This window comes from Gymnoscopelus microlampas, assembly GCF_963454915.1.
Source record: "Gymnoscopelus microlampas genome assembly, chromosome: 6".
Lineage (NCBI taxonomy): Eukaryota > Metazoa > Chordata > Actinopteri > Myctophiformes > Myctophidae > Gymnoscopelus > Gymnoscopelus microlampas.
The window spans coordinates 49,568,230-49,595,727 of record NC_139943.1 but is presented as its reverse complement, the minus strand read 5'-3'; the positions used below and the strand labels follow the sequence as shown (position 1 = coordinate 49,595,727).

Sequence of the window (27,498 nt, the reverse complement as noted above, 5' to 3'; positions counted from 1 at the left end):
ACTCTCTCGCCATGCCTTACGGCCTGGCGGAGACAATGAAAGGGAAGGTGTACGAGACAGTGGTGAGACCAGCTATGTTGTATGTTTTAGAGACAGTCGCACTGAGGAAGCAGAGCTGGAGGTAGCAGAGACTAAAATGTTGAGGTTCTCTCTGGGAGTAACAAGGATTGATAGGATCAGGAATGAGTACATCAGAGGGACAGCGCATGTTAGATATTTTGGAGATAACATTACATTTACATAACATTTACATTTACAGATAGAGCCAGAGAGGCCAGACTGAGATGGTTTGCATATATGTCCAGAGGAGGGATAGTGAGTATATCGGTAGAAGGATGCTGAGGTTGGAACTGCCATGGAAATATAGTGGCCCCAACAGGCCTAGAGGAGATGTATGGATGTAGTGAGAGAGGACATGAAGTTAGTTGGTGTGAAAGAAGAGGAGACAGAGGACAGGGTGAGATGGAGACAGATGATTCGCTATGGCAAACCCTGAAGGGAACAGCCGAAAGGAAAAGAAGACTCTGAAGACTCACAGAGCTGAACAAATGCAGTTTCACCGATGAAATGCAAAAAATAGTTTTGCGTAGTACATGGGATTAAGGTGCAAAGTAAAAGTCTGTAAAAGTACAAAAGTATTGGTATCAAAATGTATTTAAAGTAAAGTAGAATACTAATTATGCAGAATGTCCTATTTCAAAATAGATCCTATTTTGAAAATAGCAGATCTACAAGCTCCCAACGTGTTGCGAGCTTGTAGATCTGCTATTTTCAAATGGCCAAAGCGGGTTGAAGTGGTTAATGTATGTTTTGTAATAATAATACAAATCTACAAAGTAAGTAAAGTTTTCAAATAATTGTAGTGGAGTAAAAGTACAATATTTGCCTCTGGGATGTAGAGGAGTAGAAATTAATGTATTGAAATTGGAAATGCTCCAGTAAAGTACAAGTACCTCAACATTGTAGGCCTGCTTAAGTTTGTGACAAATTGGATTTGAATTGCAATTTACTAAAGCATATAGACAACACGTATTTGGCTAAATGGGTAGCTTATAGAGGTAAAATGTTCTAATTTAAATAATGTATTTGAATCTTTAGTGTTTGTTCAGTAACAGTGTGTCTCTCATTTTGCTTGTTGTTTTCCAATTCATTATTTTCTAGTGATGTTGTGTCATGTGTGGAGTGGACATAATCATATCATAATTTATGTGGGAAGGAAACCAGTTTGACAACCTCTCCGTGTGTCTCTCCAACACCAAATACCAACTGGCCTTGCCCTTAAAAAGATGAAATTCCAGAAACGTCAGTTCGATTAACTGTTGCATCCCAAGTTTACAGGGTCATCAACATGTCCGTCCTGGACAAACATGTCCGTGGCAAGACTTGTCTATGTCCACGGCCATTTTTGGTTTGAGAAATTACGAAAAATATTGTCAATATTTTTTCTAAATATTCACAATCTAATAAAAAAAATGTTTGAATAATTTTGGTGACTCAAAGTGTCGGGATGTCATGCTCATTAATATGTTGCAAGAGATTTGTGGTATTGTACTTGGTACCCGTCCATGTTTGGATCAGGTGAGGACAACTAGTCAGCTAGAAGTAATGTTTGCTAATAGCTGCCTTAATTCCCTGAAAATGTCAAAGCGTGCGTTCAATCCTTTGTGGGATAGTATTTTTTTTTTTTTTTAAGACGATGGATTAATGGAGTGTATGAGGTGTGTCAGAACACAGTGAAAAATGGTGCAGGAAAAGAGCAAAAACAGATGTCATCTGTTGAGAAGGAGCACCAAGGCAAAGGAGGTCCAGTCCTGGACATGTAAAGCTGATTTCGTCACTTAAGAGAAAGTGTTTCAATAATAACAATAAATATAGCTGCAAGCAGCGATAATATGGGGCCAGGAGAGAGAAAGAGAAATGATAATTCCTTTAACAGGTCAGTTCATGAAAGTCCTTGCGGTCTTGTTTCCAATGAGTGCCTGTGAGCAATTAGGGGTTAAGAGTCTTGCTCAGGGACAAATTTCATTTCATCGATACATTTGCTGACCTGGCCTGGAATCGTACCTGGGGCAACCAGAGTCTCTGGCTCCCTAGGCGGGCTCACTAACCACTCAGCTATGGCCACCCCTGAAAGAGAGAGAGAGAGAGAGAGAGAGAGAGAGAGAGAGAGAGAGAGAGAGAGAGAGAGAGAGAGAGAGAGAGAGAGAGAGAGAGAGAGAGAGAGAGAGAGAGAGAGAGAGAGAGAGAGAGAGAGAGAGAGAGAGAGAGAGAGAGAGAGAGAGAGAGAGAGAGAGAGAGAGAGAGAGAGAGAGAGAGAGAGATACGGAATAGATTGAAGAGACAGAGAGAGAGAGATACGGAATAGATTGAAGAGACAGAGAGAGAGAAAAATGGAATAGATTGAAGAGACAGAGAGAGAGACAAATGGAATAGATTGAAGAGACAGAGAGAGAGACAAATGGAATAGATTGAAGAGACAGAGAGAGAGACAAATGGAATAGATTGAAGAGACAGAGAGAGAGACAAATGGAATAGATTGAAGAGACAGAGAGAGAGACAAATGGAATAGATTGAAGAGACAGAGAGAGAGACAAATGGAATAGATTGAAGAGACAGAGAGAGAGACATGGAAACGGAATAGATTGAAGAGAAAGACATGGAAATGGAATAGATTGAAGAGAGAGAGAGAGCGCCATGGAAACGGAATAGATTGAGTCATGTTTTTTGCATTTCAACTTAAATGAGTCTGCATCAAGTGAGGCTTGAACCGGCAACCTTACGGTCATGAAGCACTCTTAGGTAGCTGCAACACTACCTATAGTGCTATATCTTTGTCCAGGCTGATATTGTCTGTGGAGGATCACAAACTCTTGCCTTCCAAGCCCCTGTTTCACTAACACTAAGATCACTCGTTCACAAACCATTTACCAATGAAGAAATTGTACATCTCCTCAGAACCAAAATTAGTGAAAGTAGCCGATCTACAAGCTCACAAACCATTAAAAGTTGTCAGATTGTACATTGGCTATTTTCACAATGAAGTATGTTATACATTGAAAAAACATACTCTCATTGCTATCTGAAAAGTTGTGAGATTGTAGATCAGCTGTATGTAAAAAACACTCAATTAAGTATTTCATGTTATCTTTAACAATTGCAGATGTATTCATTGATAGTCATGTTGTGTGAAATGCAACTTGGATGAAGTCTGCACTAAGTGAGGCTTGAACTGGTGACCTTCAGGTTGTGGGGCACACATTTAAGCGAGAAGCCACCAACAGACAAGAACCTGTGAAAAAGGAGATCACAGAGATCATACAGTTTCACGCAAATAGCTGAAAAATCCTGGGTTTAAGTGTTTTTCAAACTGCTCAAGATTGCGGACAATCTAAGGGCGGTGCTTACTGGTCAACGTGATAGATGTGTTCCTCATTAGTCAAGGCACATGTGTAAGCAGGTCTAATGGCTGTCGGCCAAACGAGGCATGACTTTTGCCTGTTTAAAGTTTCAATTTTCAAAAAATTGCTATAGCGCCCCCGTTTGACCAATTAGAGTAAGATTGGTTTCAGTGATATTTGGAATGGCCCTTTACATTTCTGCAAAGTTTCAAAGAATGGTAAGTCTGCATGTATGTGTTAGGGGCAGATGAATAATTGTCATAAAACTGCAATATTCATTGGCTCATTAAAACTTCATTTTTTCACTTATGGAAGATATTTTGCAAACGTTTTTTGGTATAGGTCCAAAGTTCATGTGTAAAAAGTTTCGTGCAGATTACTCAAAAATCCCAGGAGGAGATAGGTTTTAACTGTTTTTCATATAATTCCAAATGGTGGGAGATCTAAAGGTCAGAGGTCAAAAGTCAGAGGGTGAAAGTTGTTCAGCATGAGGAGACGCATATGTGTATCCAAGTTTCATGGCTGTAGGTCAAACAGGGCATGAGTTGTACCTGTTCAAAGTTGGCATTTTCAATTGAGTGCTATAGCGCCACCTTTGGACGAAAGATTGTGAGAATTATTTTTTGATCGTTTTTCATGACCATCTACCATATGGCCGAGTTTCATAAAAAGCGACTGCACGGTTCAGCCAGAACTGCCAAAAGTGGCAGAAGAAGAAGAAGAAGAAGAAGAAGAAGAAGAAGAAGAAATGGAATAATGCGAATAACAATATGGGTCCATGCTGGAAGCCTGGCCCCATAACTATAGTAACACGCCACAATCATAATCCACAGCCTCACCATCAGACCTCCTCCTCAACCTCTGATCAAAATTAGGCACCTTTGCATCAAACTATTGTGACACTGCGTTAATCCTGGGTTAAATCCTGCTATGCCCTTCATGAATCACTCATCATGTACGTAATGACCCGCTGTGACACTCAAGTATCTTTTTCCATTGTTGGCAGGCATACCATAGACTTTCTCATCAACACAGATTATAGTACCTGTTCACCTTCATGGAAACCACAACTATTGAAGCTACCTTGACAAACAAAAAACTAGTTTAGCTGGTAGAACGTCTTGTCTCCTTTTGTCCTCAAGTAAACACTGTCCTCTGAAAAGCCATCTGTCTATATGATAATAATAACCATAGTATAATACGCCGATTACGCACCCACTCACCTTTGCGGCTAAGTGGCCATTTTGCTCCTGCCAGTATAGGACGACTTCACAGTCTCCAGGTTTTCTAAAGTATAGCTAACCACTTTAACCCTGACATTTTAGCCATTATAGGCAAAAAAAAATAAAAATTGCTGATCTACAAACTCACAACATGCCGTGATTGGTTGTGAGCTTGTAGATCGGCTTTTCCCCCAATATAATTTAGATTTTATTTGTATTAATACTAGAGGTCCGGGCGCCTGCCCGCTAGCCGCGCAGGGGGCTCTAGCGAGGGCGCGCTGATTTTGGGGTACCAAAATCGTGGGCCAAAAAAATCCCCCAAAAAAGTGAAAAAATAAAATATATATATTAAAAATATATATATACATGGGGGACCTGTATATACATGTATATATGTATATACAATATGTATATACATGGGGGTCCGCGGACCCCCTGGGAGTTCACAATCACAAGCTAAAGGGAACAAAATGGTGTACCCGTGATGTTGTCCGGCTCGCGGTGTTTCGGTGTCGCTCGGCGGTGGTCGGCGGTGACGCTAGGGAACAACATGGTCGACCGTAATGTTGTGAGTTTGTGCTGGCCGCAATTAATTATGCTCCGAGGGGGCAGATGTGTGGTGAGCTATGAAAAGTAGCCTACGCCACCCGTAAATGAATTGCGCGCGTTGTGGCTTGTGTTGTTAGCGACATGTGATATGTTGTTGTTGTGTTTAGTGCGAAACAATGACACGGGGAAATTATGGCTTTTCATCTTTCCAATGTATTATAGGATTTGTTTGATAAGTGGCACGTTTTAAAATGTATAGTGCAGTGGAATAGAATGGACACTATGGCACATCAGGAGTATTAGTACTGTATACATTTAGGGCTAGGCCTATGCGTTTCTGGTAATATTATTGATCACTTGTTTTGCATGTCCGTGGCAATATAAAATATTGATGGCATGTCCATCACAAGCTGGCATGGTGATGACTCCTGCAAGTTTCTGGTGTTTCTATTGTTGACCTTTATCATTCTTTTCTTTAAAAAGAAATCAGGTCCACTGAGAATATGGCAGCTCCCCTTGTGTTGTTGCCTGACTCCCCCTCTTCTCCTGTGCCTCAGGAAACATTATGACACCTGCTCTGCTGCCTGCCTTTTTGCTGCATGTTTTCTGTGTTGGCTGCCTGTTTGCTGCATGTTTGTTTGCTGGCTGGCTGTCTGTTTGCTGCCTGCATGTGTGTTGGCTGCCTGTTTGCCGGCCATGTGTTTGCTGCCTGCATGTTTGCTGTCTGCATATTTGCTGGCTGCCTTTTTTTCTGCCTGCGTGTTTGCTGCCTGCATGTTTGCTGCCTGCATGTTTTCTGTCTGCATGTTTTCTGTCTGCATGTTTTGTGTCTGCATGTTTTCTGTCTGCATGTTTTGTGTCTGCATGTTTGCTGCCTGCATGGTTTCTGTCTGCATGTTTGTTTTCTTTCTGCATGTTTGCTGTCTGCATGTTTGTTTTCTGCCTGCATGTTTTGTGTCTGCATGTTTGCTGCCTGCATGGTTTCTGTCTGCATGTTTGTTTTCTGCCTGCATGTTTGCTGTCTGCATGTTTGTTTTCTGCCTCCATGTTTGCTGTCTGCATATTTGCTGGCTGCCTGTTTTCTTTCTGCATGTTTGCTGCCTGCATGTTTTCTGTCTGCATGTTTGCTGCCTGCATGTTTTCTGTCTGCATGTTTGCTGCCTGCATGTTTTCTGTCTGCATGTTTGCTGCCTGCATGTTTTCTGTCTGCATGTTTGCTGCCTGCATGTTTTCTGTCTGCATGTGTGTTGTTTTCCACTTAATTATTTTCTGATGATGTTGTGTCATGTGTGGACATGAACAGATGTTTTATGTGGGAAGGAAACCAGGTGGTCAACCTCTCTGTGTGTCTCTCCTCCCAGCTCACCACTTCATCTCACCAGGACATAGAAAACATTTTAAGAAAACAGGTATCAACTTGTGTCTGACACCTCCTCTTTCCTCCCTGTTCTGCGGAATCTTTTGCTCTCTCTCTCTCTCTCTCTCTCTCTCTCTCTCTCTCTCTCTCTCTCTCTCTCTCTCTCTCTCTCTCTCTCTCTCTCGCTCTCTCTCTCTCTCTCGCGCGCGCTCGCTCTTTCTCCGCCCATTATGCCACTTTTTCTGAACAGGGAAAATAAACTTGTATCTGACGCAGTGTGACTTAAGCCAAAGCTCATTCTACTGACAAGGACCTTGGACAGACTAGACAGAACTCATTGACAGGTAAGGACTGTACCAGAAAATGCAAACAGTAGAACTGTATGACTGTACATTATACTAGTATACTGTAAGATGAAGCTGATGAATCCTTTTAAAAAGTCTTCATATCGGCCAAGTGTACAGTATGTATGATGACATTAAACTAACCTTTCAGAAATGTTTTCTAGTTGTTTAAACGTCAACTGCTATTTTCAGGGTATGTCAGGTAGGATTTTGTGCTTACTGAAATGACTATGAACTATGAACTATAGACTATGAACAGGAAATGTTAAAATCATCACCTCTCTTTCTTCCATGACTCAAAACTCCACAGCCTCTACATCAACTTCATCTGCATCCACCTACAGTTCATTAGGAGACAGAATGACGAACTCTTCATGTCCACAATTTAGCTTTGGCTTTCCACGTCAATTCTTACCTGGTGTTTTTATTACAGTATTCATCGTTGGTCTGATTGCAAATGGCTGGGGATTGAAATTTTTGTTCCACAACTGGAAGAAACTGGGGAACATCAACATTTTTGTTTTCAACCTTGGAATCGCGGATATATTGTATTTGCTCACACTCCCGTTTCTGTTGGTCTACTATGCTAAGGGGAGTGAATGGATCTTTGGAGACATATTCTGCAAGATGACAAGATTCTGCTTCAACTTGAACTTGTATGGCAGCATCGGTTTCCTCACTTGCATAAGTGTTTATCGTTACCTGGCTGTTGTCCATCCAATGAGAGTCAAGGGGAGAATTACTCAGACCCACTCTGTGATTATAACGGTAATGGTCTGGGTCTTGGTGTGTGTTCAGATTGTTCCAGACATGTTCTTTGATAAAACATCCAGAAACCAAACAGGGAAGACAACATGTTTTGACACTTCTTCTGATGATCAGGTCAAAGACTACCTGACATACAGTCTTGGACGAACACTGACTGGCTTTTGCATCCCTTTACTCATCAATCTGGGCTGCTATGGACACATGATCGTAGTTCTCTGCACCAAAAAAAACATTGACAAGGTGCTGAAACAGAAATGCCTCAGACTGCTGTTCATTTTGATTGTGCTTTTCTTGGTGTGCTACATCCCCTATCACGTATTTAAGAACCTCAACCTGAAGGCAAGGATTTTGACAAAAGAACGCCTGTGTCAGGAGTGGTTTTATGGAGTCTACATCGCTCATCAGACGAGTCGTGGACTTGTGTGTCTGAACAGTGCCCTCAACCCCCTGATTTACCTCGTGAACGAAGGGCTCTACGATCGGCTCAGGCAACTCTTCAGGCGGGTCCGGCTCTGTCATGGTGTCGAGGAGACACCCATCACCCCACCCAGGGAAATTCTTCTCACCACAGGTCTTCAAGTTGAACACTAGTGACCATTTTAATTCGCTGATGTTTATCCTGTCTGTGTTTTTGTAATATACCCTGAAACCTAAGGACGATTCTACAATGAAAAACGTATGTGCTATAATCAGTGGTTGTTAAACTTTATGATGTCTAGGACCCCCAAAATGATATGTATTTTAGCTGCCGACCCCCATCTAGGTTTTGAGGTTGTAGATCTGCTATTTTTGCTGTTTTTGAATTGGAATCCTGAAAAGTAACATTTTTATTTAATTTCAAGTGCTTTTTGTTATACTTATGTTAACTTTATGAACTTAAATACAAATACATTGGACATAAAAAAGACAATAACATTTGAATACTAGTCATTAAGCTACTAATATAGACTGAAGTAATTAAAGCGGGTCATGTTTGCATGTTTGGAATTGTAACAGCTGAAATCAATAATATACAGTATTAACCTGCGGGCCGCATTAGGTGGAGGCCGCATGAGGCCCCCGGGACGCCAGTTGCTTGTGTATGCCTTACATACTCTGCTTTGTCTGAGTCTCGGGCAATGTCATCTGCATAGTCCATGTGAGTAATCATGATGGGAGTTACTAGCTTAATCTTCCTCGGGACCAGCGTGAACCCCAATACCTCAAAAGATTATTATTTTGTCATAAGGAAATAACAGGAGTCACACATGAGTGACACATTGCTGACAAAGCTGCTCTCAGATCACATTCATTATATCCCAGTTTTTAATGTACTTTATTGATAAAGAAAATCTATTCGGTACAAATTCTCAGATCCAGGGCCATCAACTGTGACCTTTTTGTCAAGATAAAATAACATTCAGCTTCAAAGATTAGGACATGGAGCTAATTTTAAACTGAGGCCATCTGTTCTAAAAAAAACCCGAAATAAATAAATTGAATGCATAGAAGAGTAACTGACATGAAGGGCGTTTTGATTGCAGTGATTACACATATTTTTTCACCAGATCATAATTAACATCTGGTGATATGACACAATACCTTACATGCTCATTCTGCATGCATACAGTTGACATAGAAACAGAACATTCTCACTGTTCAGTGCATGTTTTGCAGAGACATTGGCGCCAATCCTGTGGGTTGGGAAACAGGAAATGTGTCGGTCGGATGACTGTACAGTAGTGTGATGCTTTGTAACGTGCACAGGATGCATGATGTACCGCTCTGATGCTGTGTGTTATTGTGAACAGATTTCTGTCATTCTCTCCCTGTAATCTGCAAAGTCCTTATGCCAGTTATGGTTTCATCATCAGCCAATAATCAAATTGTATGACTTTAAATGTAGTAAAAAGAACTAAAGGTCCTTTTGCACACTGGGACAGGTGCGTAGGAGCAGGCAGCCAGTGCATGAGACAGGAAAGAATGGTGATCGTGCACACCGTCTTCACTTACAGCAAATTGCCAACTGACATTCATCAGGTATTTCTGATTAAGGGGTTAAAACTTAGTTGATGTGTGTGTGACTTTGTTGAGCACCCTACCCACCCAACATAAATCAGCATCCATGCCTGCAGAGATTTCTCAGTGCTAGACCACATCCTCTGCTCTCATGAGCAGAGGATGTGTACAGTAGCCACACGCACAACCGTTAAGTTCACCTTGTCAAAACAAGATGACGCCTACATGCACAGCTGCAAACTTCACCCTGTCAAAACAAGACGGCACAGAGACAAGTCGACTTGCTTGGTCTCCGCACAAACAACCTCTGATTTCGTATGCTAACACATCTGGTCAAAATTCACGACAGATCCTGTGGCTAGGTGAGACATGACCTTTGACACGGTCTAAATGTCTCAATAGAAGAGCAGGGAGACAAAATATAACCACCCAGCGGCGGACTGGCCATTTGGCGTACCGGGCAAATGCCCGGTGGGCCGCTGGGCCAGTGGGCCACTGGGCCCCAAACATTTTTTTTTTTTTTATTTTTTTTTTTTTTTTAAATATATTTTTAAAAATGTTTTAGGGTTATTACGGTCATATCCGAGTCGCGCGGCCCAATTATTAGTTACGTTAATGTTTGGGCTGGGATGCTTTCCAGCAGGCGCCTCAGTGCGGCCACAGAGTTCATGTGCAGGGCTGGGCTGAAACAGTGAAACAGTGAAGGGGGGGGGGGGGGGGGGGGGGCGGTCCGGACCAAAATGCCAGGGCTAAATTTTGGTCCCAGTCCGGCCCTGTAACCACCCCAAATGTATAAGTTATCTTGTATCAACATAGTCGACCATACAGATTGGACAAGATTACATTTTATTCATTAAATAAGCCTGCAGAAACAACTATACAAACGAAATTTAGAGATGACTGAGAAACCAGAACTAAATACTTTTACTCCTATACACCTATACAGGATGTAACAAAGAGGCGAGCGGAGGGGGAAGCCAGAAACACGGCTAAGGTGAGAGCAGAAGTGTGGCTGTCAGGGACCGAGTTGGTCGGAAGCAGAGACACAGACACACTGAGACTACTGTTGATGTGATACCCTCACAAATGTGAAGCAACTTTGTGAAATAACTTTATTTTTTTTGAAAATGTGAATGCACTCTTTTTATTTAAAGTATTGTCCAGTACTTTTATTATTTGTATTATTCCTATGGTCACAAGCCAAAATAATATCAGTAGTAATTCACTGTAGGTCACTTGGGATGAGAAGCGGAACCTTTGTGCAGCGGGTGTTGCCTAAGGGTCCCCTTTAAGGTCTGCTGGGTGCCTCCCCCCTTTCCTTCAGAGGAAAATTAGGAATGCAAGTGAATGTCCTCATTCCTGTGATTGTTTACTCTGTTTTTCAGGTCAGTACACTGTGAAAAACATATTAACTTAACTCCTAAAAGGTTTAATGTTTATGTGAAGAGACTGTGATGGGGTTTAATGACTGATTTGAGTGTTTAATGTAGAGTTTAAGAAACGGTAAAAAGTCCACAAATTGACGTGCTGATTGATTGCATAATGGCGTCTGCCTCGTGTTATTCCTTTGAAGATGGCGTTCGCATTGTTGTGTACTGAACACAGGAATGTACTTGTTTACATTTATCCACAACATTTTCAATGTTTGTTACCTGAACACTTGACAGATACATTATTGGTGAAGGGTTTTGTAATCATTATCTACAGCTAAACTTTGGTTTATTTCATTACCTGGTGATGAACCAACATATTTGCATTTATAATATTTTTCTATTGTTACTCTTTATATATTCAAGTATTTGGGTGCTTGAATTATCTTTATTGATTATTGGCTTTATTGCAAAAGTGCATTTATTGTGTTTGAGTGTATTTGAATATGCTCCACTCTAATTAATAATCCCTGTGATGATGTGTCAGATGTTTTGAAAAGACAGTCAATTGCTGAAAATGGCTTTAAGCTAAAGAATGTGGCTTTATGTAGCACAGAGACTGATCCTTGATTTGATATCGGATGCAACTTGATGTTGAACCAATTGCACTATGTGATGGTAGCTATATGGGACCAGTACAAATGCTGAAATATGGCCTTTGAATGTATTTCATTGTGATGTGATGACTATGAGGTTTAATGGAGATATTGAAGCCAAATGGTTATTGTAAAGTTGGCCAGAGGTCGACACTCCAAAAACAATCAGAAATGCTCTTTTGTGTTTTTTATTTCTCCCACTTCTCCCCCACCAAAGTCAGTGTAGCTTTTTACAGTGCGGACGTATTCGAATAACAAAAATAATACTGGCCAAAAAATACTAACATAACAAACTCAGGAAATGAATGCAAAACTTCACAAAAAGGGAAAAGAACAAAACAAAGCGCACTAGGCTACACCCCTATGAGGGGGCCCTGGCAACTCTGAGTGGGCTCTTAGCTCTCTGCCCGCCCGAGCATAACTGAAGCTCTGAAACTGCAGTCTCCTTTTTATAGGAGAGGATCCTACCACAACAGAGGAAGCAATTAACCTTCAAAAATAGCTTATCTACAAGCTGACAAATATATCATGAATAACCCAACACATAAATAGATATTGTACTTTCAGACTGAACACCATTTTGTGTTTGAATTCATTTCCGAATACCATAGAATACTTTGCCCATAAACATTGTGAAACACCCCTCCTCCTCTACAGTACATGACACCTTCCACTGGGACCTCCCCTACTTAAGCTACATGGTTTAGTCCATGCTCTGTTTGGCAGTTCAACCCACAGTGCCCGTACTGCAGAGGCGTTACAGGTGACAAACAATGAGCAACTCCTTTTAACTCAGTTTTATCCCTGTAAAGTCTGTGTGAATTACTTGTGAATTTGTAAATGCATTCAACAGTATTGACATTATAGTATTGACATTTTGTTAGGACATATCACTCACAGTCACTTCCAACAGTTGCTTCCAAACTGGCTGGTGGTCTTGATTATGAATCGGACACAGCTGTGTGGTGTGTGTGTGCGTGCAATGCCCTTAACCCATGTGTCTTTATGTACAGGGCACGGGTTGTTACAGTTATGTTGTGAACATTGAAAGTGGAAATATGCTAATGTATTTTAAGGGACAGCAGCTCATACACACAACAGTTATTCCATACTCACCTGTAAACACCAACACATTCAACACATATTCACCCACACACATACATGCCATACCTACCTGGAACGCACGCACGCGCACGCACACACACACATACACACACACACACACACACATACACACACACACACACACACACACACACACACACACACACACACACACACACACACACACACACAGTCACATATATACTTAACTTGGAAAAGAACAAGAATTGTACACACACACGCACATTTCATGCTCACCTTGAAGGTACTAAAGACTTTGCTAAAAAGAGACATTATTGCAGAATGGGGAAATGTTGATTTATTGTGATATTTGGTTGTATTAGTGTGAATAAATGGAGAGGAAAATTAGGAATGAAAGTGAACAGGATCATGTCCTCATTCCTGTGATTGTTTACTCTGTTTTTCAGAGAGGCAGTGAACCAAAAATCAATCCTGTTATGTGGTACCCGACCTAGCTTGGGACCCGTATCATTAACACAAGGGGGGGGGAAAAACTGACTACCACTTAAACACACTCTAATAACCCCTGCCCCTCCCCATGATGCAGGGAGACTGTGGTGCAGTCCAATTGTCCACATTAGCTTCAGATATGAAGCAGCTGATCCCCATTCCTTTAGCCAGCCCATCATGTCCATTTCTGTCAGCAGCTTCCCACAGAACTGGTAACTCAAAGAAAACTCAACTCAAATGCAAATAAACAGCTAAACAATAAACTAACAATAAACAGCAATAAACGCGTTTTAACCCAGCAACCCTATGTAAATTACACCACTGCTGAAAAACGCCCCAGCCCAACAGTAACGTAACTAATAATTGGGGCGCGTAATAATAATAATACTAAAACGGGAGCAAAACAATTTTTCAATATTTTTTTTGGGGTGGCCCACCGGCCGTTTGGCGGCCCGTAAATGGCGCGGCCGTTCTGGAATTTCCCAGTGGCCAGCACGTCCCTGGGCACCACCCAATATAGTCCAGTTGATAATAGACTCCTCTTCCTCTGGGAGTTGGAGATGGTGCTTGGCTCTAACATGGAGGAGGACATGCAAACCTATTATCCCTTCCTCCATTTGCAGGATGGTTCCTCCATGGTTTCTCCTCTGATGTGGATGGTCTTCTACTTACTCAATGATGCCTCCTGGAGGATGGCCTGCATTGTCTCCCCACCAGTCTGTAATGAAAAGCTGACTTCAAACGCTTCGGCTTTGCTTGGCCTGACTTGATTCAACCCGTTCAATCCGGGAACGCATCTGTGTCATTTTAGATTTGAGCTTTAACCTTTATTTTATACTTTAGCTATTCAGAAATAGCAGATATACAAGCTCATAGCGCGGCACCGAGTGCCATGCTATCAACTTGTAGATCTGCTATTTTTTACATTATTTTGTGCAAATCTTTGAATACGATTTTTTGTAACTCAAATCTTTGCTTCTGGTGGTCCCTGAAACTAAATATTTTAGAAAAGTTTGCTTTAAAAAATATACATTCAAAGACTTGCTCACATTTTCACGATTTTTCAAAAATAGTAGAGCTACAAGCTCATAGCGCGGCACGCTATGAGCTTGTATATCTGCTATTTTTGAATAGCCAAAGAAATCTAAAATGAAGATGCGTTCCCGGTCTGAATGGGTTAAACACTTTTTTTTGTCCATTCATCACTTTCCTCCCCCACACCCCCCCACACACACACACACACACACACGCACGCACACACATTTTGTCCAGAAATAGCAGAACTACAGGCTCACAAAGTGTCACATCGTTTTGCTATAGAGGGTGCACCCTGTGAGTATGGAGTGAACATCCAGAACAAGACTCTAATCGCTGGCTTGCACCGGTGACCAATGACAATGACGTCTCTTTCAGACGACCTCTCTTTCAGTTATGTGGGCGTGACCGCTGCTGTGAGCGTCTGACACATGCAACAGGACGTCGTCATATCGTGGCAAGTCCACCGTGCACCGACAACAATGGTAGAAGTAGTTGTGGAGATGAGCCCCTCCGTGGGAGCGACTCATATGGAGGCGGGCGAGTGGCGCTTCGCCCATGCGTTTGCCACAAACGCCACATTGGTGGAGAATCCGGTTGACTGCCAGGAGATGCTTACAGGCCGTGACCTCTTCGGGGAACTGCTGACCACACTCACAGAACCATGCCAGCGTCAGGTCCTGTCTCTCTTTTTCCCTCTTGGCATGTTGAATCTCACTCAGGCTGCTGTACTGGAGTATTGCTCTGTCCATAGTCTGGTTGACCTCTGCCTCGTGCTGCATTGATTCGTCGTGTCTCTCAATTTCATCTCGGGTGAGGAACATCTCACAGCAGAGAGAGCACTGTCCTCGCACTTCGAGCCGTTTCACTATCTGCACCACTGTTTTATCTGCTACAGCAATGGCACCGCCCTGATTGCAAGACACATTAAAATGCGCCTGAGCCGTCTGATGTGAGTTTAGTGCTTTTCGGCAAATCGTGCATCGGACACTGAAAGGTACGTCCTTGCACAAGGCGATGACACGATTCCTAGCGTAGCGTGGCATGGGAACAGGTAGCGCTCTTCCTTTGGACGCGCTCAGAGTTATTGAATCGGTGAAGTGGTTTTTGTCTGACATGTGCTGAAGGCACTCGTCCCCGCCGTTGAAGAGGAGGTAGCACGCAGGACACGCAAAGCACACAATCATCTGACAGGTCTGAGTGATGAGGTGGCCCTCGGCAGCATCGGATGAGGAGATTTTGGATTGAACGTGGCCTTTCCATGCTTCCTTGGTTTTGAAATGGAGGCCACAAGCGACACAGGCAAAGAGCTCTGATGAGGGACTTCCTTTAAGGTGGATCGTCGGATCGCAAGGGGAGTGATCGAACCTTTTCATGTGACCCATGAGGAGATGTGCGTTGTCAAAAACCCGACCACAGTTGACCACCGGACAGGTGCGTTTGGTTAAAGTATTTTTGCCGCGGCTGACTATTCTTCCAGAACCAGTAGAGAGCAAATCAGGTTCTTTGTTAACCACTGGACAGGTGCGTTTGGTTAAAATATCGCCGCGGGAAAAGTCGCGTCTGCGTTTTCGACTGCTGTGTCTTATTATTCCAGGACTAGTATGGACCACGCCAGGCTCAAGATCTGGCATATTTAGCCACATGTCCACACAGCGCTTGGCATCATCATTGCTTCTAATAGCCATGTGGAAAAACAACTCAACGGACTACAACTTGTTGACTAGGAAGAGGGGTGTCCAATCAGAACGTAACGCGCTCTGAATTGTCTGTTCGATCCAGAGAAAGCTCTGCCGGAGACTCGTGGGGTTCGTTTTGGGAAAGTGAGTGGCTTTTAACCTGTCCTTCAGTGACGCTCTCACCACCTAAATGAGGTCACGATGACTAAGCCACGCCCAAATATGGAATTCCGGGTCAGACATGCACAAATAGGGGGTCCATGATGTTAGATTGGCCTCTAAGCTTTCTGATTAGCAGCCACGACAACCTGCATCACACAGGTGTATTGGGTAACCATGACGACCTGATATTAACAAACCTGGATGCCATGAGAAACCAAATCATCCAAATCATCCCATCCTATAAAAAGGTACCACAAACGACTTGAGTAACTCAGACCAGTATTTATACTCCAACATTGTTTTATAAGAATACATTAATGGCTTGCTTAAGGAGTATCTTAACAAATACCAGTCAGGTTTTAGAAGGTGATTCAACTTGTTTATTGTTTTTAACTGACCAGATCAGGAAAGACAAAGAAAAAGAAAATGTATACATATGGTGCTGCTTGACCTCAAGAAAGCATTTGACACAGTCACCCACAATTGACACATCTTATACTATGTCTTATGCAATATATTTAGCAATACACATTATCAATCATAATAATATTACATTCATACTGTATGGGTTTCTCTCTACATTTTTCCAAATACCTTCTGTTTCATTATCCAACCTCAATGATCACACACAACACTTTATATCACATCAGGAGTATTACTGAGTTTATATAATATTTAATTATATCACGGTTATACTGATTTTCTTGTCATAAATGTATAATGAGTCAAACATTAAAACTTTTCGCTCTGCTGTGATGTGAATGTCTTGAGGACCGCTTTCAGAGTTTAACCAAGCTCCTCAAAGTCAAGTTGGAATGGAAATTAGTCGTGGACTTTACTTAGGTGCAAACATATTAAAGCAATCTTTACACTCGTAATTAAAAATATCATACTGAAAATCTGATCTATTACAGTCTAGTATTATATTATAGTATTCACCTCCATTGAACACATAAACAGGTCGACCATGAACAATACTTTGAAAAGGTTCTGAGGTGGAGAGAGGAAGTGGTTGAATACATCTGCGGCATCTCATTCTCATGAGCTAGCTACCACATGGCTGTGGCTCTCTGCACAAGTTGCCATGGCCCCCTGCACTTTCTGATGTGATCGAATTCCCCATTTTGCAGAATTCTTCAGCAGCTGAAAAGTAAAATACACATTGTAACGACTTTATGTTAAAACAACAAACACATGTGTAACAGAGGACTCTGTTGCTTCAATATGGTATAAAGGACTGTATTATTCTGTAGGCGCTGCTGGCTCCTGTGACTGTCGCAAGCAATGTGGCTTGGTATGGGGCTGAGACGGACGGCTCAGCCAGCTATGAGATATTATGAGAACTAGGTCGTCTAGGAGTAACTCCACTAAGAATATTTCTATCTCAAGTCTCCAAGTATTCTTCAGGTCGTTACAGCAGGCACCGACCGTCCTCACTGACTGCTGAATTTATAGGCAAGATATGGTGTCACATGATCTTAGGGCGACGTCACTAGCGTCGCGTCCTTATTTGGGACCATTATCCTATCGTCATCGTCGTCCAGATAATGACGACCAGCAGGATGAGGATGATGACGGTGATGAGGATGAGCAGCATCTTGCAGTTCTTCCACCAGTACTTACTCCTCACCTTGCGGGCGGTGGTCTGGAACCGGGAGGCCCCGACCTGCAGCACCTCCACCCGGTGGTTCAGCTCGGAGAGCTTCTGCTTGCGCTCCAGCATCTTCTCCACCACCTCCTCCACCTGGGCCTTGGTCTGCTGCAGCCGCCACTGGTTCCCCGGAGCGGCGGACATGTCGGAACCTTCCGGAACTAAGGCAGACATTGTTGTCGTTGGTTGAAAAGGTTCTAAAGCCCAGAGCGTCTCTATCTTTTTAAAGTCCTCTTGCAAAGGCCAGTCTGAAACAATTATATCACGGGCCCTTCAGTTCGACGCTATGATGAAGCAACAGAGTCCTCTGTTACATCCGGCTCGAGGGACCAAATGTAACAGAGGACTCTGTTGCTTCAATATGGTATAAAGGACTGTATTATTCTGTAGGCGCTGCTGGCTCCTGTGACTGTCGCAAGCAATGTGGCTTGGTATGGGGCTGAGACGGACGGCTCAGCCAGCTATGAGATATGAGAACTAGGTCGTCTAGGAGTAACTCCACTAGGAATAGTTCTATCTCAAGTCTCCAAGTATTCTTCAGGTCGTTACAGCAGGCACCGACCGTCCTCACTGACTTCTGCATTTATAGGCAAGATATGGTGTCATATGATCTTAGGGCGACGTCACTAGCGTCGCGTCCTTATTTGGGACCATTATCCTATCGTCATCGTCGTCTTGGTAACAACATGACAGGAACTGCTGCTACCGTTTTAATTGTTGTGCACTAAAACAATGCAATATTTTGTATGTTTAAGTTGTATGAACTGCCCCTGGTCCTACATTATCTAAAAAATATATGTAATTCAAATATATAGTCATCAAAATATATGGAAACAAATATACTGTATATATATATATATTATTGGTCCATTTGTTCACTTCCTTGTGCTCCACTTTCTGGTGTGGCAAGCTGGTAAGTTAAACTATGCCTTTTGTTTTGTATACTATATATGTTGTCTCCTCACTGGCTCAATGAGTTGATCTATACAGTATTCAAAAGAAGGAAAGGAAAATGTAAGAAAATTACACCACCGCCGGCACGGGGGGGGGGGGGGGGGGGGCAACATGTTTTTACAGATAAATTCATCAATTGCTGGAGTCATTTATGGAATAATAATAACCTCATAACCTGAACTAAAATCTACCTACTGTCATAAAGTCAACCTTATTACACAATCATTAACACACTGTAGTGTACACTGTATGATGTACATCTGTCATGCAGAGTTTGATACAATACCTTTTAGTGTTGGATAGAACCTGCTGACACACCGATGAGTGAGTCAAAGTGCTGCTGGCTTGATGCTGTGAGGGGGGGAGGGGGGGGGGGGGGGGGGAGAGAGAGAGAGAGAGAAAGTGAGAGAGAGAAATTAATGAAGTCACTGATTCAATTGACATAAATAACTCCAAACACTGCTGTGTTCACCAATATATTACAGTTCAATCAGTCAACAGGAAAGATTAACACTATACTGTAACATCTGATAATTATGTACAGTTTGAGAGAGAGAGAGAGAGAGAGAGAGAGAGAGTGAGAGTGAGAGAGAGAGAGTTGAATTCAATGGTTGGTTGTTTGATTGATTGATTGATTGATTGATTGATTGATTGATTGATTGATTGATAACATGCTACAGTACAGCACTTTATCTGTAAAAAGGATAAAACACAAAAAAGCTTGTGAGCTTATTTCCATTGTGGTCCTTTGAGTGTAAACGTGTGCCATGTGTTTCTATTAATTAATAGCATTTATTCATCATCAATAATAAATACTACAAAAAAAATTGGGTAAATTTGACTGCAACATCAAAATCCCCTACTCTGTTTTTCCCAGATGGAGAGACAACTTATTGCCTGATAACCAGATGCTGATGATGTGAAGTATTTTTTATCATGATGAGAGTCTAGGAGAGCTGAATCATCAGCACTAAGGAATAGGTTACAAGAAGACATTAAGAAGAAAATAGGACCTAAAATTGACCCTTGAGGGACCCCACATGTTAGTGGTTGAGGTGAGGACATGGTGCCATTCACATCCACCACTTGTTCTCTCACACCACTTACACACTGACTGTAGAGATGTACTTAAAACCCAAAGCCATAAGACACTAGAAAGGCTTACAATTTAGGCATTTAGTAGATGTTAATATATGTTTAGGCCTTTTCTGCCTTTACTGATAGATACAGTATACAGCCAGATTAGCAGCCTGGGTGCCCAGACAGCTACGCCAGCCGTCCGGGTAAGGTAAACACATACATCACATGCATAGTGCAATCTGTACATTGAAACTATAGGACACCAGGTCAATAAATGAACCTAGCAAACAACATCTAAATTGCAACTTAACTTTATAAAGCATGGCCTAATAATAATGTCTTACCTACAGCCATGAAAGAGTGGCACTGTACTGTACTGTTTTACATCATGTTAAATGCCATAGCCAGGCTTGGCAGTTAGTGGCAGTTACACGTTAGCCCTTTATATATACACTATCATAATGTTATTGATTACGATCACAGTATGTTTGTTAGTGTATCAACTGGTTAAACTAACTGCTACTGAGCTGCTGTATCTATTGACCCATAAGGCTCTCTCCTACTGACTGTGCTGATCACTGTTTCTTAACCACTTTATGGTTGTTTTTAAGTTCATGTTCAGCCCTATTAGTCATATGTACTGTTAAAAACAGCTCAGCTCAGCAATAGATAGATATCTAGTGTAAAAAAGTGGGATATTTACACACAACCAATAAAATGGGCCTCAGATCCCGAACCATTATGTGGGAACCACTGATCTAACAGACTAACAGTGGCGCAGTATATTGTTCAGCTGCTTAACACATTATAAATTCATATTATTAATTACTTGATTAAGATCATTAGATTTAACAGCAGGCCTATTGTCAAAGTACTCCTCAGAAGAGAAGAGTACATATTTTCTTTTCTCTACAGATGGATTATAAGTATTCATTGACTTACCGTGTTGTGTACCAAGAAGAGACATGAGGAGGATGTTCTCTGCACCTTCTTTATACACCCTGAAAACCACTCCCTCCTCTGACCAGGGGCGTCATTTGGGGTCTCAGGGGATGGCAATTGGCCAGTGGTGGAAAAAACACTCAAATGTTTTTCAAATGTAAAAGTATCAATACTGCAATGTAGAAGTACTCTGTTACAAGTAAAAGTCTGGAATTCTTAAAGTAACAAAAGTAAAAGTACTACAATGTTTGAAATAGCCTAGGTATAAAGGGCTAAAGTGGTTCATGTATGTTTTATACTGTAATCATTTATATCTGCAAAGTAACAAGTAACTCAAGTTTTCAAATACTTGTAGTGGATTAAAACAATACAATATTTGCCTCTGAGATGTAGTGGAGTAGAAGTAAAAGTACTGAAAATTGGAAATACACTTACAATTGAGTGTGTGTGTGTGTGTGTGTGTGTGTGTGTGTGTGTGTGTGTGTGTGTGTGTGTGTGTGTGTGTGTGTGTGTGTGTGTGTGTGTGTGTGTGTGTGTGTGTGTGTGTGTGTGTGTGTGTGTGTGTGTGTGTCTGTGTGTGTGTGTGTGTGTGTGTGTGTGTGTGTGTGTGTCAGTGTTGATTTCTTCGACTGAGACGAAAATGTTTCGTCGTCTACCCTTTTTCACTGACGAAAAATAAATGACAACTAAATAAAAACTAAGCAATGATGACTAAAACTAAGATAACTTGTGCTGCCTTGTCAGTCAGTATTTTATTTTGTTGTTTAGCACCCCATGTGTGTTAGTTTGTGTAACTGCATTTAAGTGATCAGACTGCCCTGTAAAGGTTCTAATTGATGATGTCACCATGACCTAGTAATCATTATGATCAACGCAGTCCAGCAGGTGCGTCTAATAAGTTTGTTTAGAGACTGCTGATTAGTCTAACAGAGTGCAGAGCTGTTCAGTTTTACCTGTACCAAGCCCAGAGAAGGATGTGCCTTTTCTTCTCTCCTTTTTTTACGTTCAGATCTTTGAAAGCATCGTTGGTAAGAGCTAAAAATATTTTGACTTTATGTTTTTGCATGCTCTTACAATTAAGAGACATTTGTTCAAGTTCATGTGTGGATTTTTGGGCAATATGTTTGTACCTGCTTGTATTGAGATTATGTTCTGATACACTGTATTTTGCAACAGTATACTTACCTTAGCCTATGTTTATGGAACATTTGGAAGCTTTGTGTAACTTTGTGTTGTGATATATTCATACTTACCTTGTACTAGCATTTATGTGATTTATGCACATGACTGACATGTGACTGTATGTATGTTTTCTTTCTATCGGTTTTACCCTACTGCCAGTTGCTACAATAAAGATCCTCAACTGGAACGTCTTTGTCTGTGTGGTAATTGGGGATGGAGTTAATCTGCCTGTCGGTTCACGCAAGGCGTGTGAAGGTTACAGGACAACTAATATATTGACAAGTTTGTTAACAAATAAAAACTGGACTAAAATGTTAGGGAGGGACTAGTGGAGAAGAGATCCTGTAGAACTAAAAGTCAAGTCATTTTATGCTTGGTTGCTTTCAGGGTTCGCGCTAGAAAAATAGCTGATCTACAAGCTGTGTGTGTGTGTGTGGGTGGAAATTCAGTTCCAGTTCTACTGACGACTGAGGAACAGAAGCTGCTGAGAAAATGAATGGTTATGGTTTTGTCTATCTCTCGTGCGCCACCTTACCCCTTATGCCTAAACATTTTAGGCATTTTTTTACTATTTCGAAAAACATTTTAAAATAGTGAAATTAGAAGATCTACATCGACACGTTGTGAGCTTATTGGACTTTTATTGATTCCACAAGATAAAATCAGCTGCCAAAGGCAGCAAAGCAGTTAAGATTACAGGGAAAGAACAAGTACTGTGAAGTGAAAGACATCATATGACCTCCTGTATGCAAATGTCAGGAATGCATACACCTCTGTCACCCTCCCCTCTATGAGACTCAAAGAGGGGAGATCAATCAAAGACTGATCAGTCTCACTGATCACATCATGGTGAAGCTTACCTTCTTATCTCCCTGTTGTAAGAAGGGTGCCCGCTATCACCAGAGACGTACAGATTTGGTCAGAGGAGGTGGTGGAGAGATGATGAATTGCATTTTTATAGCGCTTTTCCAAGTGCTCAAAGCACTTTACAATGGTTAATTCATTCATACGGGGGGGGGGGGGAGTCGGGGGAGATTGGGAGGTGAAGCGGCGAACAGTCGACGCCAGCACGCTCACTTTTCCAACGGTGGCAGGCTAGCGCCGACCGACTCATTGGAGGCAATATAGGGTTCAGCGTCTTGCTTCACTAACCAATTCAGAACCTCTGCCCCAAATGTATCACATGGGCCTGTTATAGCGCCACCAGGAGGCCGATTTGTGCAAAACCCATTTTTTGATATTACTCCTACAGATTTTATCCAAACATCATGCAAATCGGTACACAGTATCTCTATAGTCATGTGATCCCATATTCTATCCTGATTGGCTAAGGTTGGCTTCCAAGGTTTGCAGGATTGGTCCGTTTTGAACAAAATGTCTCAAATCATGAACGCAGCTTGCAATGTCCGTGAAATTTCACACGCACATTCCCACTAGGCCGAGGAAGAAATGCCACCCATTTCACATTGGCCTGTTATTCGGTTCTTAAGTCTGACGTCATTTTGTAGTCCGACGTCACGTCCGGGTCCAAAAGGCACCAGCGCCGTCCACTCTTCATTGTAAACAAAAACATGTTGGAACCCGTAAATCTTTTTACAATAACCTCCTTTTTCAGAAATGAACCATTGAGGGTTAAAAAGGGTCTTAATGCTAATATCATAGAGAGTAAAAAGTAGGCTGATATATGTATTTATATTTGTATTTATTTCTTATTATTAACATTATAATATATATTTTTTTGTATTTATTTATATATATATTTACATATAGATGTATATAAAAAAAACGATTTCCTCTTCTTTTTGTCGTTGCCAGGAAAGCGGTAGAATGACACAATGTCGTTATTTTAGTCTCAGATCTGTTAAAACAGTGAGGGACACAGCACTGCGCATATTGGGAAAATACACACTCGAACTCGGAAGTTATTCTAGCGGGGCGCAACGTCACGTCAACCGAATAGCGCCACCAGCAGGTCTAATTTAGCAAAACACATTTTTGGAACAAAATGCCTCAAATCATGAATGCAGTGTCCGATTGCCATGAAAGGCCTAAGAATAAATGGCACCCTTTTCACATTGGCCTATTATAGCGCCACCAGGAGGCCACAATAACGTACCTGACCTGGCGGAGACCTGTGCTCCGAGGAGCACTTTTTCTAGTTTTTTTTACATTTACTCAAGTACTGCACTTCAGGTATACTTTTACTTTACTGCTGTATTTCCAATTGTCTATACTTTTACTTCTACTCCACTACATCTTAATTACATTAACCACTTTAGTCTAATTTATACCTAGGCTATTTGAAAATAGCCGATCTACAAGCTCACAACGCGGCAGTTACAGTACAGTTTAGTACTTTTAATTCTGGTACTTTAAGTACATTTTGATGCCAATACTTTTACTCAAGTAAATTTTGAATTCCGGACTTTTACTTGTAACAGAGTACTTCTACATTGCAGGATTGATACTTTTACTTGAGTAAAACACTTGAATACTTTTCCACCACTGGTTTTACCTTTTTACTCGATAGATCTGGGTGTTTTCCCACTGGACCTGAAAAAGGATCAAATCATCCCTCTCGAGAAAAAGGTACCGCAAATGACCCAAGTAACTATAGACCAGTATTTATACTGAGAAACGGTTTCCAACATTGTTTTATAAGAATGATTTAACAGCTTAAGGAGTATCTGAACAAATACCAGTCAGGTTTTAGAAGGTGATTCAACTTGTTTATTGTTTATAACTGACCAGATTAGGAAAGACAAAGAAAAAGAAAATTATACATAGGTTATGGTGCTGCTTGACCTCCAGAAAGGATTTGACACAGTCGACCACAATTACTTACAATTAACACATCTTATAATATGTCTTATGCAATATACAGTACAGTATTTAGCAATACACATTATCAATCATAATAATATTACATTCATACTGTATGGATTTCTCTCTACATTTTTCCAAATACCTTCTGTTTCATTATCCAACCTTCCTGTACCTTCAATGTAGCCTGACACTCAGCCTGAATTTTCATTTCGTTTCACTCCATTATTCAGTTTGAAAGCCCTCTCAATGCAGCCGATTTCTGAGATGGGGGCGTGCAAAGTTTTTTTTTCAAAGACTCTTTGGCGATTGGTTCATACTGGATTATCCCGATCCCGATTCGTCGTACAGATTTTCAACCGAGAAAGACCCGCCTTCTACAGCGTCACCAGACCCTGAATGCGAGGCAAACGATTCAGGGGGTGGAGCCAGGCTACCTTCAATGATCACACACAACACTTCACATCAGGAGTATATTGAGTTTATATAATATTTAATTATATCACGGTTATACAGATTTTCTTGTCATAAATGTATAAATGAGTCAAACACTATTAAAACTTGACGTTTTTGCTCTGCTGTGATGTGAATGTCTTGAGGACCGCTTTCAGAGTTTAACCAAGCTCCTCAAAGTCAAGTTGGAATGGAAATTAGCCGAGGACTTTACTGTGTTTAATCCTCTTGTAATCTGTGGTAATATGCTTTTCAAATAAACTAAAAGAAAAATCCTCAGCTTCTCTTTCCCATTGCTGCTCTTCTTTAATCTCTCCTCTTTCTCTCTTCTCGCCTCTCCTCTCAATATCTTATTACTAGCAAGCTGCGTGTGTGAAGCAAGCTTCACACTCGTACTTTTTATGATAGCCAACTTCTCTATAGTATCGACCTTCATTGTACACATAAACATGTCGGCCTTTAATAATACTTGGAAAAGAATCGCTAAACGTGTTGAATGGATTGAGTTTTTTAGCACACTTGCAGCATCTCAGGAAGTTGCCAGATTTCGCTGCACAATTCCCCATTTTTGCTTGGTCCATTCGTTCACTTCCTTGTGTTCTGGTGTGGCAAGCTGGTAAGTTAAACTACGCCTTTTATATATGTTGTCTCCTCACTGGCTCAACGAGTTGATCTATACAGTATTCAAAAGAAGGAAAGGAAAATGTTTTTACAGATAAATTAATCAATTACTGGAGTCATTTATGGAATAATAATAACCTGAACTAAAATCTACCTACTGTCATTAAAGTTAACCTTATTACACAATCATTTACACACTGTACAATGTACATCTGTCATGTAGAGTTTGATACAATACCTTTTAGTGTTGGATAAAATCTGCTGACACACCGATTAGTGAGTCTAAGTGCTGCTGGCTTGATACTGTGAGGGGAAAGAGAGGGGGGGATAGAGAGAGAGGGGGGGGGGGGAGAGAGAGGGAAAGAGAAATTAATGAAGTCACTGATTCAATTGACATAAATAACTCCAAACACTGCTGTGTTCACCAACATATTACAGTTCAATCAGTCAACAGGAAACATTAACACTATACTATACATTTGATAATTATATGTAGAGTTTAATACAATACCTTTTAGTGTAGGAAATAACTTGCTGCCACACAAATGAGTGAGTGAAAGTAGACTACTGGCTTAATGCTGTGAGTGTGAGAGAGAGAGAGAGATGATTTCAATGGTTGGTTGGTTGGTTGGTTGGTTGGTTGGTTGGTTCAGCACTTTATCTGTAAAAAGGATAAAATACAAAAAAGCGTATTTCCATTGTGGTCCTTTGAGTGTAAAACATGTGTTTCTATGAATTAATTGCAATTATTCATCAATAATAAATATTTTAAAAAAAATCACACCCAGTGTGAAGTGAGCGGTGCTATTTAAAAACAACAGTGGTCATCACAGTGATGGAAGCTCACTTTAAAAAAAAAGTTTTTTTTTTAAGTGAGTGGTGATATTTATAGGTTATTAATTTCATCATGCGTCTCGCTAGCCAATCACAGTACTGAGCAAAGGGTCTGAATACCAATCAGCCAATCACAGTACAGCGAAAGACACATTTTCACGACAGAGAATTTCACGACGGTCCCAAACCCACTTATAGGAGCGGCTACACCGCTCAAAAATAAGAAAAAAGTGGTTAATTGACTCTAACTTCAAAATCCCCTACTCTGTTTTTCCCAGATGGAGAGACAACTTGGTATGATAACCAGATGCTGATGTTTTTAAGTATTTTTTATCATGATGAGAGTCTAGGAGAGCTGAATCATCAGCAATAAGGAATAGGTTACAATCACAGACTGACTTCATATCATTAAGAAGAAAATAGGACCTAAAATTGACCCTTGAGGGACCCCACATGTTAGTGGTTGAGGTGAGGACATGGTGCCATTCACATCCACCACTTGTTCTCTCCCCCGACTTACACACTGACTGTAAAGATGTACTTAAAACCCAAAGCCATAAGACACTAGAAAGGCTTACAATGTACAAATTAGGCATTTAGCAGATGTTTTGGAAATACTCCAGTAAAGTAGAAAATACCTCAAAATTGTACTTAAGTACAGTACTTGAGTAAATGTACTTGTGTAAATGTGTAATTGAGTAAATTAGATTTAACAGCAGGCCTATTGTCAAAGTCCTCAGAAGAGAAGAGTACATATTGTCTTTTCTCTACAGATGGATAATAAGTATTCATTGACTTACCGTGTTGTGTTGGTGTTGGTGTTGTGTACCAAGAGGAGACATGA

At 41.1% G+C, this 27,498-nt stretch overlaps 2 protein-coding genes across 2 annotated transcripts; one reads left to right on the top strand and one right to left on the bottom strand.

The window, feature by feature from the left end:
• Window positions 1-6,769: 6,769 nt before the first annotated feature.
• LOC311047464 (P2Y purinoceptor 1-like) lies at window positions 6,770-9,119 on the top strand. Its single transcript, XM_084060198.1, has 2 exons — window positions 6,770-6,871; window positions 7,182-9,119. Exon 2 carries the CDS (start codon window positions 7,232-7,234, stop codon window positions 8,228-8,230), a length of 999 nt encoding a protein of 332 aa, XP_083916324.1. The 5' UTR covers window positions 6,770-6,871; window positions 7,182-7,231; the 3' UTR covers window positions 8,231-9,119.
• A 5,528-nt stretch (window positions 9,120-14,647) lies between these two features.
• LOC311047036 (E3 SUMO-protein ligase ZNF451-like) lies at window positions 14,648-15,961 on the bottom strand (the record flags this gene model as incomplete). The annotated part of the gene is made up of 1 exon (XM_084059619.1): window positions 14,648-15,961. One exon carries the CDS (start codon window positions 15,959-15,961, stop codon window positions 14,648-14,650), a length of 1,314 nt encoding a protein of 437 aa, XP_083915745.1.
• Between the last annotated feature and the right edge of the window lie 11,537 nt (window positions 15,962-27,498).